Source organism: Haplochromis burtoni, unplaced genomic scaffold (genome assembly GCF_018398535.1).
Source record: "Haplochromis burtoni strain Fernald_Lab_line unplaced genomic scaffold, NCSU_Asbu1 Contig_302, whole genome shotgun sequence".
Classification (NCBI taxonomy): Eukaryota; Metazoa; Chordata; class Actinopteri; order Cichliformes; family Cichlidae; genus Haplochromis; species Haplochromis burtoni.
This window is the reverse complement of record NW_024582663.1, coordinates 534712-549865: the sequence shown is the minus strand read 5'-3', so window position 1 is coordinate 549865 and position 15154 is coordinate 534712. Positions and strand designations below refer to the sequence as shown.

Here is a 15154-nt window from a genome sequence, read left to right as displayed (position 1 = left end):
GTGTGTGTGTGTGTGTGTGTGTGTGTGTGTGTGTGTGTGTGTGTGTGTGTGTGTGTGTGTGTGTGTGTGTTAAATTCCCCTCTTACTGTCCTCTTTCAATTAATCCCCAGCTTGTACACGCAGGTTATATAAACACTGGGGTTTTGATAGTGGCTATCAGTGAATTTAGTGCTGTAGAATCGCACTTACACCAGTCACATGCGGCATTGGGACTAAAAAGGAGGGAGAGGAGGGGATGTACAATGAGAGAGAAATGGCGTGGCAGAGGATTTGGATTCTAAGATAATGTTGATGATTATTAGAATATTGATCCTGATAACCCACCTGTTATAAAAGAATCAGTGCAAAGCCACCCACACATTGTCATTAGTCATCAGCAGCTCCTTACAGCCCACTGCAGTACATGCTGCCACCCATGATTTAGCTCTGCATCCAGTTATGAGGGGGTGTTTAGCATTTATTATGCAGCACAGTCCCAGTCCCAGTGAGATGGCAGAATGCTGCCCGATCAATACCCCTCACAGGAACCTAGGTTAATTTATTCATTTTAGAATGTACTCGTGCCTCTATGGCCCTCTGTGGTCTTGCCTAACACGGTAGGAGTGTTTAGTTACTGACACTCACACCATTGCACAGGCCCTACGTGCTGAAACTCTGACATCATTATGCAAACTCCATATTGGTACGTGTTATTAAGCTGTCGTTTTTTGTGATACCAAAAGTCGGGCTGCCCTTTTAATAATACTGAAGCATGTTTCTGAATGCTCGCTGTATAGTCTGGCTAGAATGTGTAGAATTTGAGTCCGCAGGGTCTCTGTATTGTTAGTATTTGACCTTTAGTTCTTACCCTGGCCTTATGCACCTAGTGTCCCACTTTTTGCAAACCATGTCAGAATTTCCTTTTTCATTGTTTTGACCTTTGCTCTTCATCCCTTTGTGGCTTTCCGTCCAAGCACCAGTCGTGTTGTTGGTCTACAACATATCCCTAGACACCCAAATAGTTTCCAAGTCTGTTATGCAGGCAGCATATGCTTGAATTTGCACACACGAGCTACAAGACAATAGCTTCAGACCTATTAGCTTGTGATCTGGACAGGCAGCTACCATATATCCTCTAGCTGCCAAACAACAGCAGCGGCAGCTCTGCAATCTTATGCTCTCTTCCCCGGCTGCTCTTAAGCAAAACAACAATCTCACCCTTTTCCTCTGACTGAACAGTGATCTGATTATGGATTATTGCAGTTATGGATTTCCATGTAAATAAAACATATCATCTCTAACCATCAGTTTACGCCTCAAAATGTGAGGACGAGATGAATACATTTGTTATCACTGTGATCATTTTGGTTACCACTCATCTGTATTGATTTTTACCGAGCATCATCAATCAAGGCACTCATAATGGATGCTGTCTGAGAGCACATATCTCCCTTCAGAGAATTATCACCTCAGGCTTGGGTCAAGCAGAGATTTGATCTCTTGTCAGTTAGATGAATTGATGTCTTACAGACACAACAGAGAGAGGTAGGGAGAGGATTAAGGTAAAGGTGAGGAAGAATAAAAAGAAGTCTAAAGTAGTTAAACTTCAGTCCTGAGGACTCAAAGGTATAGAAATAATCATATCCATTCTCCATCACCATTTGCCCTGGTTGCTTGTTTAAAAAAGTAGTTAAATGAAATCAATAGTGGTGCTAGTACTGGCCTCCATGCCAAGCATCATCCAATATTTATATAAATGAAGCTTCACAACCTCAATTTACCCTGCAGTTGCCTGTTTAAGGGGCTGTGAAGTACCTGAAGGTAAGGGGAATTCTGGACAGGATATGAAGATGAAGAGAATAAAATAAATTTCTGTCCCTATCAAGATGTCCTTACATAGTCATTTGCATTCATGTCATTTGACAGGTCATGATTTCCAGCTGTACCGAGTTTTGAATCAGGGTGCGCTTGCTACAATAAAAAGGAACCAGATCGTAAATTTCGCATGGCAACTTTAAGCCATTGCCAGTCCCTAAAACACATTTTCAGAACTGCTAAATTACTAAGTTGTTCCCAAGGCTTGAACTTCAAGCGTCATGGCTACACTTTGGTTTTTTCTTTTACTGAATCAACTACATAAAAGTGAAATAAATCCAGTACTGAATCTGTGCTCTGCTGAAATTCCATGCCACGCTATCAATAGTCAAAAATAAAAACATAATTTCTATTTATATCATTTTATTCATCTCCCAGAATACTCGCATAAAAACTTTAATTGTAGCCTGAGGCCTCTGGTAACAAGTACAGGTATTTGTTTTCCTTTCACTGACAGCTGGAGAGACCCTCTGGGATTTAAGTTGAACACTGAGGGCCGCTGTGGTCGTTGTATTTCATTATGACCACACCATTTCACTTTTGCCAAGTGCTCAGACTAAATTATTATTTTTCACCCACTGCGAGACATTTCCTCAGACACTGGTTTGATGTTAATGATTCATACAGTGTTTATTGAGATAACTTTAAGATTTAAACTAATCTTAATTTTGGGACGTATATATCTGAAGAGAACAAAAAGGGTCTAGTTTGAAAACCGATTAATGACCAAGTTATACAATTTTATGTTTATGTATGTTTACTGCTGCTTGCATTATGTCTAGAATGGGACAGTTCATTCATTTTAGAAAAAAATCACTGAATTCCCACCTTGTCCTTCATAATAATTAGAATGATTTCTATGTGATGGGATTTCTTTGGGCACTGGGAGAAATCCTATGAGCTGTGGGAGGAAACGAAGGAGCTTCGGTATTACATATTCTGTGGCTCACTGGCATTCTGGCTAGCATTTTGGGGATCTCGAGATTGTAAGAATTAACACAATTAAATAGATCGATGAAATGTTTCAATATAACAATATAGTTTCTAATTTTCTTTTTTAGCCACTCGAATTTTCCCTTCAAAATATTTCATTTAGACCCAGTAAATAGTGGCACACTTCAATTAAATTTAATCCTTACTCTCTGCAAAAATCCCCTCCCCCCTCTCTGTTTTTTCCAGACACTTTATTGCTTAAGGGACCTTAAATCCTCTATACTTCTTCTCAGGCTGGGTTTACTCCCAGGCCTTTATCAACCTCAACAAGTTATAACAATTTAAAATACACCAAAGCATCTCATTTTGTACCACTTATTGCAAATGATTAAAAAGAAGAACAGCCAAACACCATCTCACAATGTTATCGAATTAAAGATTTAAAGAATGTAAACTTATTGTGTAATGATTGTCAGTGAGTTCTTAAAACATTTTTATTCCTGATGACTTACAAGTTGTAAACATTATCTTATTTATCGCAAAATAACACAAAAAATAATGCAAATTGATCTTTTTGTCTTCTTCTCTTTTTTTTTCTCAGAAAAAGCTGCTGTAAAATCAGTATATTGATGTTGCCCCCGTTGTGAAATTTTTCAGAACATGGTGCACAATTGGTATAATGCTGCCACGGTATGAGAATGTGCACACTAGAGAGCAGTCTGTTCCCTCTTTCTGCAGTCGTTGTGATCCTCCATCTCTCTCTCACATAACATACTGTTCATGTCAAAGGACCCAGGAAACACAACATCTGTCAGTGCGCTAATGTACACAATAAACACCAAAGGGAGAAGGATATATACACGCACCTGGAAATGGCCTTGTATTCAACACACATTTTACATCACATGAAAAGAAAAACAAAAAAAAACAAAACAAAGTGACCAATATGTGCAAATCTTCTTGAAGCTGGTGAATAATTCCTTCGGTGGTTTGGATATTATTTGAACAGTATTTTTGATTTTACTATGGATGGTCTGAATGATTGTTGGCTTTGGTGTGCTTGATTCAGTAAGAGGAGGCAACGCTCCTCTGCGACAGCCAAAAGGTGAGAAGCAACGAGAGGCATAGCTTTAGCTCTTTTATACTCTTTCTTCACTTGGATGGAGCACAAATATTGTGATATCACTAAATGAAAATATGATTACTGATAAAGGATGAAATAGATAGTTTTTAATCTATTCACAGACAGGCAATGGGAAAGAAACTACACTGATAGAAAGTCAACACAATGAATGCAAAACAAAATGTGATTCAATCCGAGAAGAGGTCTAAAACTCAGATGGTGGGTTTTACACTGGAGATGAGATGCAGATATCCCTCTTCCCCTTTTCTTCTTTTTTGTTTTTCGTCTTATTTTTTTTAGGGGGGGGGGGGGGCTGTTTGATGCACTGCAGAGTCATGGCTCTACAGTCCACGAGCGCAAAGACTGCGTCTGTCGTCATTCATCCTCTCTGACAGGCTTCTCATATACAAATGAGTTTCTGTGAATAGCAATTCATTTATTTAAACACTTTTTTGTAGTTTACAAAAGAAATAGATTATCTTTTTTTTGTCCACACTTGCACGTCTTCTTCTTTAACATATTTTACACAGTTTTATTTTTACATTTTTAATTAAACTTAAATGTGTTTTTAATATTTTAAATGCTCAAATATTGTGTGTACCATAATACAAATGGTTTCTTTTTTTTCCTCTCCTGTGTCCCCAGTTTATTTTTAAACAATAATTAAATGTCCTGAAATAGAAAGACACATTAAAGCTCAAATATCCATCCTCGAGAGAAAAGCCTCAGCGCTGTATTCCTCTCTCTTTTTCGATAGAACACGAACAGGTCCAAGAGTCCCATGACCATTATGTGACTTCAGATCAGCAGCAGATAGCAGTAGCAGTAAATCCACCACAAAATAGTCAGCCACATGAAGCACACTTCTTCCACATCACAGTGAAATGCTTTGTAAAAAAAAGTGTCCAGAAGATTGAATAATTCCTTCTGTCCCCCTCCCCGGTGTATCCAAAAAGGAATTTACTGTATATCCAGATAATCACAGGTAAAGACTTACTCAAAAGCAGGGTCACACTTCACATTCCCGAGAAGCTTGTTGTTGGCAAGTGCAAGAGCCATATTCATTGATGATTACCAAAGCTCCCTCAATATGGTTAGGTTTATAGTCAACATAGTACTCTGGTGTAGAAATTGCAGCCATCTGCTGCATGCTTTGCTTTTGCTTCTGCTTACGGCGCTGACTGCTGAAGCACTGCCTCAGTTGCCTTATTCCAGCTGGAAAGCACTTCCATGCCACGTATAGCATGAGCACTATGATGAGAAAGGAGAAGATGAGTGCCATGGTGCCTGTTACCACCTTGTGGATCTGCATGGTGCTCTCTAGGTCATCATGGCCCACTGTGACAGTGAAAGAATTTGTGACCACTTCACTACCCTCGCCCTCATAGGGGTTGGGAGTAATGGGGCCCAGATCCCTCGTGGAGGCGTACAGGCCTGCTGTGGTCACCTCTACTGGGGGATCCTCACATAGCTGAAAAGCATAGACAGCATCCAACACATCCTCACCCTGTGCTGTGTCAGGGCTTGAACACAGCAGGGAATTGTCATGCTGGCCTCGGAAGGCACTCAGCCAAGAGGCCAAGGCACACACATTGCGGCTGCACTCCCAGTCATTCCCTGCCAGGGTAATGCTGTCCAGAGATGACCACGAATCCAGAATGCGCTGGTCCACAGAGGTCAAACGATTAGAGTCTAGCATCAGTACCTTGAGGTTTGGTGTACTCTCAAAAACATGTGGCTCGATGTACTCGATTTCGTTTGCTGACAGGTCAATCTTCTCTAAAAAGTGCCATGTCCAGTCTAGTGTGTTTACAACAATAGTGGCACGATTGTTGTGCATGTACAGAGTGCGTAAAGAGATGAGGCGTGGGAAGTGGGCTAGGTTGACTTTAACTAGCTCATTGTGCTCAAGATGCAGCTCAGTCAACTTAAAGAGGCCAGCGAAGGAGTTTCGTGCCAGGCTCTGCAGTTGGTTGTATCCCAAGTCCAGAAACTGCATGCTCCTGCAGTCCTGAAAAATCCGCACTGGCACAAATTTGAGAGCATTGTAGCGCAAATGCAAATTGGTGAGCTTTCTAAGGCCGTGGAACAGGTCAGGCTCTAGTGCCTGCAGCCTGTTGTATGAGAGGTCCAAGATACGGAGGTTTGGGAGGGGCCTAAAGGTGCCATTTGGCAGACTCTCAATCCGGTTGTTGCTCAGGTCTAACTCCTTGACTCGTCTCAGCTTGTCAAATGCACCCTCCTCTACAACGTCAATGCTGTTGTGATCTAAATAGAGCCAGGTGAGCTGTGACAGACCAGCCAGTTGGCCTTCACGCAGCTCCGTTAAGTTGTTCTCTCTCATGGACAGGCCCATGGCACTGCTCAGATTGCGGGGAATGTCTGTGAGGTTGAGCCCCTCGCAGTACAGCAGCTTGCTGTCGCAGCGGCACAACCTTGGACAAACCCCCTCTACCAAGGGAACTGTTCTTAGAAAAATGCCCAATGAACACAGTATCAACCCAGGGGGCTTCTTCAGTGGCCACTTTAAGTACAGTCCAATTAGAAGGAAATCCATTAGCATAAATATCCAGGGATGTCAGGGAGAAAATGTCCATTGAACCACTCTGGATATCGGTTTTGCCCGTATCAGATCATATTTATCGCATCATATCTATCTCGTTCAACAAGCTGTCTCATTCTATGTATGTCAGCTGAAGACAGTGATAGTATTTTTGTTATCAAGTCCCAAAAAATGCCAAAAAAATAAAGTCTCTTTCCTTACGTTATATATCAAGCAGTGGGTGGAGAGTAGAGGGGATGGAAAATCAAACTGTCCTCACTGATCAATCTTATTCGAAAAAATTCCTACTCACCCCTATTCAAAAGCTGACAATCTCCATTCAGCATCTCGCTTTGTGCCCCAACACTAATTATGTGCGAATCTAAAAAAGACCCCACTGTGGTACAAATTCTCCCCCCCTCCCTTCTCTCTTTTCAGTGGACACCAGATCCTTGGCAGGCTTACAATGTCTTAGTTCTCTTCAAGTGAAAGAGCCAGAAAGAGAAGGAATCCAAGTAGCTTTCAGCGAGATGGTAGGAAGTGCAAGTACCCCTGTCTGCATGAGCTCTGTCTCTCCTGCTCCTCCGCAGTCCTCTGCTGCAACGATCAGAGGGAAGAAGAGACAACCAGCGAAAGAAAAAAATAAGCAAGAATCTTTTTTTTTTCTTTTTTAAAATAATCTGTCTTCAGCTCTTTCCTCCTTTCCCTCCCGCTTAAGTTTCAAAAGATCTGTCAAAATGTGTTATCGTCCATCGCTTGAAGAAATCACTGACTTGTAAGGTTTAGATCCATTCAAGCACTTAATCATGATTTCAGTGACGGACGCAAGGGAAAAACAAAAAAACAAAACAGGATATAAAGAGATGAACCCTGTTCACTGTTTTCTTGTGTAACAGTATTCCTCGTCATCTGAGTGGCTCATATTGGTTCGGTAGCCGCTCGCATCCCCCGTGGCTCGCAGGTTTCGTTTACTCCCTTGCTCTCTGGGTGTCTTCTCAGCCAGCTGGAAGAGGCTGCTGAAGGCTGGTGCTGGTAGGCAGGCAGGGGCGGTAAATGTGGGAAGCAAAGGAGCGCGCAATCCCTTGCAGCAGACCAGTACACTGACAGCGCATGCAGAAGCACCTTCTGTTCACTGAGTGTCGTAAGCCACTCACAATTCAGAGTGCTCGCTCCCTTTCCCTCACTCTCTTGCTCTCTTTCCCTTGATCGCTCTCTCACTTGTTCATGCTGCTCCCCTCCTCCTCTTCGCTCTCACATCTTCCCTCACTGCTTTTTTCTTGCTGTGTTTTTCTCTGTGCCTCAGACATTTACATATCCAGAATGGGCTGGGCTTAAACCAGGGGCTTTAATGAACCCCCTCCACCCCCCATATCTCTAGCGCGCTCTCTCTCTCTCTCTCTCGCTCTCTCTCTCACTGTCTCTCTCTCTCCCACACTCCTTCCCTCCCTCAATGACTGCAATGAAATCGGCCTCTTGACGTTGTCTGATTTCAGGCTTGCAATGATGAAAATGGGATCTTATATTATTTCTTTTCTTAAACAGATGTTTGCTTATATATCTGTGCTATATAGATGGAGAGGGAGGGAAAGAAAAGATATATAATTTCATCAAAGAATTTCTAAATATCTTCAATGAGACTTAAACGCACTAGTCACCATGTATGTCCTTCATTATATCATAGATGCCACAGGAGAATACGTGTATATATGGTATACTTGTTGCTGCTTGCCAGCAACAAAGGTTGGCCTGTGAGTCAAGATGATTATGGCGTTCTTCATGTGCTCAAACCACCAGAAATTCTTTGTCGCTGACAGTTATTGCTGTCTGTGTCCATTGTGAATGCAGATGCAATTGTTTCCCACATAATATTAGCATTAAGCTAACATAGATATTCCCTCTGAAGGCTCACTTGTCTTCCTTTGCACTTCTCTGGAATTGCTTCTAGCCGTGTCATTGTTCTGCCCTAAAAGTTCAAAGACAATGAGCTGTGACTGTGTCTTATAGGCTTCACACGAGCCAAGTTTTAAACTTCTGACTCACCTCCTTCCTTTTCTGAGTTAATTGCACATTGGCTAACGGAACTTTCTTGTTCACTTATTCAGAAAACAATGAATTTAAGATGAACAAAAAAGAGTCTGAACAAAAAGATAAAGAGTGTTTTTTAATTTTTAATTATGCCTGCTTGACAATCCAGGCTGAGGATATAGAGCCAAGTATACAGTGTGAGAACGAGACGAGAAAGGATGGGAAAGGGTTTACATCGGCGTACGACCTCAGCATTCCTAGCCAAACTAGCAGTTTCCACAAGTTTCTCGAATTTATTGCCTAATTCAAAGTATAGACAGAAACAATTGAGAGGATTATTTCAAAATGTAGGATAGATAGAAAACAGAAACAAATGTATATTAGCAACAAGTGCGGAAAAAGCAGAAGCCAGAATGATATGGGTAAAAATGAAAATTTGACAAAGCACAACTTATTTTCTTCTTTAAAGTTTTACAGCCTCTGGCAACCGGGGAATTGCATTACTGCCATCTTCTAGAAATAATTGCGATTTGCTAAATAATTCTGTAGAGCAGATCATGAGTCGATCAATAGATCTTTTTCTATGCAATGTTTCTGCTAGTATTTATCTCTGCATTTCATTGTTGCAGGTGATACGCATACAGAGCCAAGAGGCAGGTGCAAGCATTGATTGGTTAATTGGGAACAGGTGAGGTGGGTGTGATTGTCATGTGGTCATAACCAGGAAGACAGACTGAGGACATCTGGTGGATGTTTGAGGGGAGACATGAAGCAATGTGGAGCACAAATGTGAATTTCTTTCCCCTGCATTTTATAAATTTAAAAACAAAAAGAATGTCATTTACACATCATAATCCCTTACACATTTTTTAATCCCTTTTATTTATTTTTTTTAAATTTTTCAGTTTTTCTCACCACTGTGTTGTATCATTATATGTATATCTCTGTCACATTGTCATGAGCCTGGTGTGTTTTAAACATCAGGAGTGAGTTTCTTTAAATTTGGAACAAACATTTGGTTTGATTCAAGGGTGATCAAAGGTCAAAAGGTCACTGTGATTTTTTTTTTTTTTTGGTCCTAACGCAACCCATGAAGAGTCTTTTTGAGAAGTGCCTTAAATATTTATTTTTTTAGTATTTGATATTCATTATTTATTTGTTTAATAGCAAGTATTTGTGCTTATGCTTGGAGTTAAGAGATTGAATTAGTTTAAATTAGGTTAGTAATCAAGATTAGATCTTATAATGTAAAGCTCAAGGTCACTTTGACTTCACCTCACTCCATTCTCATAAATGTGATATCCTACAGTTTCCAGGATGGAATTTCATTACAACTGGAGCAAATGCTTCACTTAGACTCGAGGATGAACTGATTAAAATTTGATGATCAACATTTAAGATCATAGTGCCATCGCAAATCACATTTGCAGCCATATCTCAGGATTCTGTGTGATAATTATTCACTTAGTGTCAGACGTAAAAGCGAACTGTGGACCCCGGATCACGCAGATATGTGGAAAACTCTTTGAAGTGTGCATATTCCTTTTCCCACTTTTTTCCTCAGCGTGCAGTTAGCAGTCATACCAGAGGACAGTGATGGCATGCTCTAACAAAGAAGCTGTCTTGATGTGTGTCTGTGTACTTTTTTTTTTACCTGGTTGACAATATTTTTAAATCTTGCGTCATGAGTGTTTTTCATATTGTCAATAAGAAAATCTATTAATAAAATGTTATATAAGAATCTGACTTTCTAGCTATCAGTGATGCTCATACATAATATAATATAATATATAGTAATAATATACACATAATATCATTATTTATTTTGTAATTCATAAATAGCTTTTAATAACGAAGTGGTTATCAGTTATGGTGTATCGTCAGCAGACTGAACTTGATTTGAGGGCTCAAATATGTCTCAAAATTAGAAGCATCTTTGATTGCAGGCCCATTATTAAAATCATTTATTGAATCAGATGACGTCCCACTGTTTGAGTCCGAGAAAACAAGGCAGATGATAACTAATTGGCCTGCCGCAGCGATAATGTTGATGGGCATCTCGGAAAGCATTGAGATAGGGGTTGGCGGAAACACTTACACCCCAGAGTGGAAACAGCAAGACATGATTTCACGTCCACAATGGACCAGGAATTCTAGCAGATGGAGGTTGTCTCAGTTTGAAAGGGTCACAAGCGGACATGGAGTTTATTAATTTCAATTTTTGTATTTGTTGTGTCTCTTCCTTAGTATTTTAATATCCACAGTAATGATCTGAGGAACAGAGGAAATGTCCTGTTTCCTTCACACTTAAACCAGTAATGACAGTAGCCTCGTGAAGGCTTGTGCAGTCTGAGTTTACTCCACAGTATCAAGAAAAGATCCACTTTGTTCAAACAATGATTTTAAAGGAGCTTGTACTAACTGCAGCTTGGGTAAACAAAAAGGGGAGCGTCATCATGTTCAGTGGGGCATGTGACAAGAGGACCGTGGGTGTCACACTAGGTTATAGCTCCTTGAAGTATGCTTTTGTATGATGCAAAGTTTATTTGTGTAAATATTCTGAATTATTAGCATGACTTGTCCATGTTTTTTAGCTTTAGGGCTGATTGTTTGGTTGGAGGGATGATTTACTCAGCAGAATGGATGAATTTAGAAAACTCTTTGTATTTCTCCATATAATATGATGGAGGAACAATAGCTCAAGGCATTAAGAACACAAGCCTGCCATTACATATTAAAATCTTTAATTCCACGTTGCTAACCCCATTTATATAAATGCATGTAACTTTCAAGTCTGAGACAGCTTGCTCTTTCTCTGCTTATTTTTTGTAGTTGCTTGAAACAGCCAAGCTTGTTATTGTTGGCTGGATAGAAGACATTGCCAATGATTGGCCTTAATGGCTGCTTTTTCCATATTGCATGTCGTTGAACTGTCCAAAGTTCATTGTACTTTCAGTATCTGGCATGTTTTGAACCACACGGGCACTTTAGTTTAAGCATTGGATGTATTTTTGTAAACCACAGAGACTTTCATAATTCCCTCAGCCAGACTCTTTTTAATTTCGGTGGTCTTCTCTGCAGATGCGTTTTGCTTTAGTGACTAGAGTTTTAATTCAGGATTTGATGATTTGCTTGTAGTTTCACCCCACACTCTTTTGACTTATCTAGTCTTTTGAACATGCTAAACACGCACAACATTTTGAACTTTGAAAGAGTGCAAACATAGAACTTTGAACTTCTTATTTTGATTATGTTGCATATACCTTTTTTTCTGTAAACACAGGATATTGATGAAGTATTCCAGGTGGGTAGCTATATCAGAGATGAAACCTCTATGTGGCACTGGCAGTTCTTCCCTTTTAGATGGCATGGCTCTTAACTCTGTCCTCAGTGAAATACAATTATGTGAAGAACTGGACTAACTGCATTGACTAGCATGTTACTTCCCTAAAGTCTAATGAGTATAAATTTGTATATGTATATAAAATCTAAGTTCACTGAACTTTAGCATCCTTTTATGTTAACAAAATGTGTCAAAAAGCAAACAAATAACAAAAAAGTCACTAAGTCAGACTGCACTCATAAACTAAAGAGTTATACACAACAGTCAGATGATAAACATCAAATGCACTTGGTTGACAGAGTAGGCTCCGACAAAGATGTATAAACTAAAGAACAAGAAAGAAATGCAGTGCATTTTTGTAAGGCACATTTGAAGAGAGAAAATATGCTGCTGTGAGAAGATCTCAAAAAGTAACGCATCATGCCTCTAAAGAAACAACTGACAAAGAAAGTCACTGATATCTATCAGTCTAGAAAGGGTTATAAAGTCATTTCTAAGGCTTTGAGGCTCCAACAATCTATGGTGAGAGCCATTATTAACAAATGGAGAAAACTTGGAACTGTGGTGAACTTTCCCAGGCGAGGCCAGTCTACCAAAATTACTCAAAGAGTGCATCGGTGATTCATCCAGGACGTCACGAAAGACCCCAGAACAACAACTGAAGCAAAACTGGCATCAATAGCAGAGTCTCAAGGTGAAAACTACTGCAGAACAAAAAGAACACAACACGTCTTGATGGTCACCAAGACTTTTGGTGAAATCGTTTGTGGACTGATGAGATGCAAGTTGTACTTTTTGGAATGTTAGCATGTCATTAAATCTGTCAAATTAACACAGTATTTCATAAAAAGTACATTATACCAACAGTGAAACATGGTGGTGGTAGTGTGCTTCAGGAATTGGATGACTTGCTATAGTTGATGGAACCATGAGTTCTGCTCACTACCAGAAAATTCTGAAGGAAAATGTCCAGCCATCAGTTCATGACCTGAAGCACTTGGGTTATGCAGAGGGCAATGATCTGATCATAACACATCAGATGTACATATCTATCTTATCTATATAAGTAGTGGTACCTAGGCCTCTGGGACCCTCAAGCTCCCATCTCAGGTGCTGTTCCCAGATCTGCTGGAGCCACTCGCCTAGCTTGGTCGTCAATGCACCAAGCGATCCGATTACCACTGGGACCACTGTTACCTTCACCCTCCACATCTTCTCTAGTTCTTCTCTGAGCCCTTGATATTTATCCAGCTTCTTGTGCGCCTTGACCCTGATGTTGCTGTCATTCAATATCGCTACATTTATCACTACAGTCTTTCTCTGCTTGTCTACCACCATTATGTCCGGTTGGTTAGCCACCACCATTTGTCCGTCTCTATCTGGAAGTCCCACACGATCTTAGCTCGGTCATTTTCAACCACCCTTGGGGGCGTCTCTCATTTTGACCTCGGGACTTCCAGGCCATACTCAGCACGAATGTTCCTGTATACTATGCCGGCCACTTGGTTATGGCGTACCATGTATGCCCTGCCAACTAGCATCTTGCACCCTGCTGTTATGTGCTAAATTGTCTCAGGGGCGTCTTTACACAGTCTGCACCTGGGGTCTTGCCTGGACCCCAGCCTCTATGGATCTTTCTTGGATTTCTCTTTCCTGAGGTATTCACTAAGCACATGGTCAGTTGTGGTCATCTTCCTGATGTACTCGTGGATGTTCGTTGTGTCATCCCGGACAGCAGTTCTGACACTCCCTAGTCCTCAGCCTATGAGAGAGAGAGAGAGATGTACTGCTTCACCAAGCAGTTGAACAGGTGTATTTTTTTGTTGAAATGCATCTGTGTGTATTTGTGTATTTGTTGCTCTGACAGAGTGAGAATTAATATGGTTCTAAATTGCTTCCGGCCATGTCCAAAGCAACACGTTCCCAGTTGAGAAAGAGAGAGAGAAAACAACACAGTTTTCCCATGTCACAACACAGTGCAGTCACACACTTCTTGCTTTTACACTGAAACGAGATCAAAATTCTTCACCCTCCACCACATGCGCACACATTTACAACAACCTGACACAGCCAGTTTTTCACCCACCTTCAGTGGGTTGGTGTGTGGTTTTTCCATATGCAGTATTTCATTCAATTACTTGTTTTAGCTTTGCTACTTAGTCTGTTTCTTTATGCAATTGTGTTCTGGCTCTAATGTTTTTGGATTCAGAGACTACATCAAACAGTGGCTTGTAACTGGGCTCTGTCTGCCAAAGGAACTTTGTTCAGCTGTCAGATGATGCAGAAATCCCACTGAGCACCACCAAGCCCATTTTCAAAACCCAGCTCTCTGAGGCAGCACCCCCCTCCACTTTTGATAGTCCTGACTACTCTGGCCTATTGCCTCATCCAGAGCCAAACAAGCCTGTACATCCTTTATGTGTCCACTAACCTCTCTCATGTTTGGATGAATCGGAGCAGAATGCAGTGACAGTCTCTGATGCAAAAGGCTGAAACACTTGTAAATTTAGACAGAAAATTACTTGTCCCTTTATTCCGTGTCCCTGCTTCAAGGTAAAGTTAGAACACTAACCGAGAGTTTTGTATAAACTTTCATTGAAGGTCTGTGTGTATATGAAGTCCTAACCCTTGGACCGTGAATTGAAATTTAAATCAGCAATGACTCAAGCGAAGGAAAGTAAAACGATTTATTTGACATGGGGCACACAATAAGGAAATGTAGGAACGTATTTAAGGAGGGGAAAAGCGCTTCTCCAAAAATATCCCAGCATTGGTGGTATGGTGGTGGTGCAGGAGTAATGATTTAGATCTCAATGAATGTGATGTGGAGAAGAACTGCTAATGAGCAGAGTCAAAGAACTCACGAGGACTGGAGGATAAATAGTAAGGAGGAGAACAGCATCAATGTGAAACTGAAATGAGAGCTGAAACCAGCAGAAAAAGGTAATCTTTTAAAAAATACAACAGTGGCATGACAGAGATTTCTCATTGGTTTAACAGAAGGTTGAAGACAATCAGTTAGGTGAATAGACTGTACCAAAAGTGCTTATTCTAAGCATGAGATAGAAAAAGTAGATAGATTCTGTTACTCGTAAATTAAAACTCCACTGGTTAGCAATGTACTTGCAAAAATTCGGAACAAGACACTGTTTCTTTGTAAAGATCTGATTGTGCTTGAAATTATGTGCACAGTGCTGCATCCTTCTTTTGATCAGCCATAATTACCATGTTAAATGGCTATCTGATTTTCCTCGACTTCATCTAAATGTCCCTGTCATTTGTGTGTGTGTGTGTGTGTGTGTGTGTGTGTGTGTGTGTGTGTGTGTGTGTGTGT

At 40.6% G+C, this 15154-nt stretch overlaps 2 protein-coding genes across 2 annotated transcripts in view; one reads left to right on the top strand and one right to left on the bottom strand.

The window, feature by feature from the left end:
• The window catches only part of ctnna2 (catenin (cadherin-associated protein), alpha 2), a 338846-nt gene that overhangs the window by 186106 nt on the left and 137586 nt on the right, over positions 1 to 15154 (top strand). The window lies entirely within an intron of this gene.
• Positions 2459 to 7778, bottom strand: lrrtm1 (leucine rich repeat transmembrane neuronal 1). The gene has a single exon (XM_005945769.3). It carries the CDS (start codon positions 6471 to 6473, stop codon positions 4920 to 4922), a length of 1554 nt encoding a protein of 517 aa, XP_005945831.1. The 5' UTR covers positions 6474 to 7778; the 3' UTR covers positions 2459 to 4919.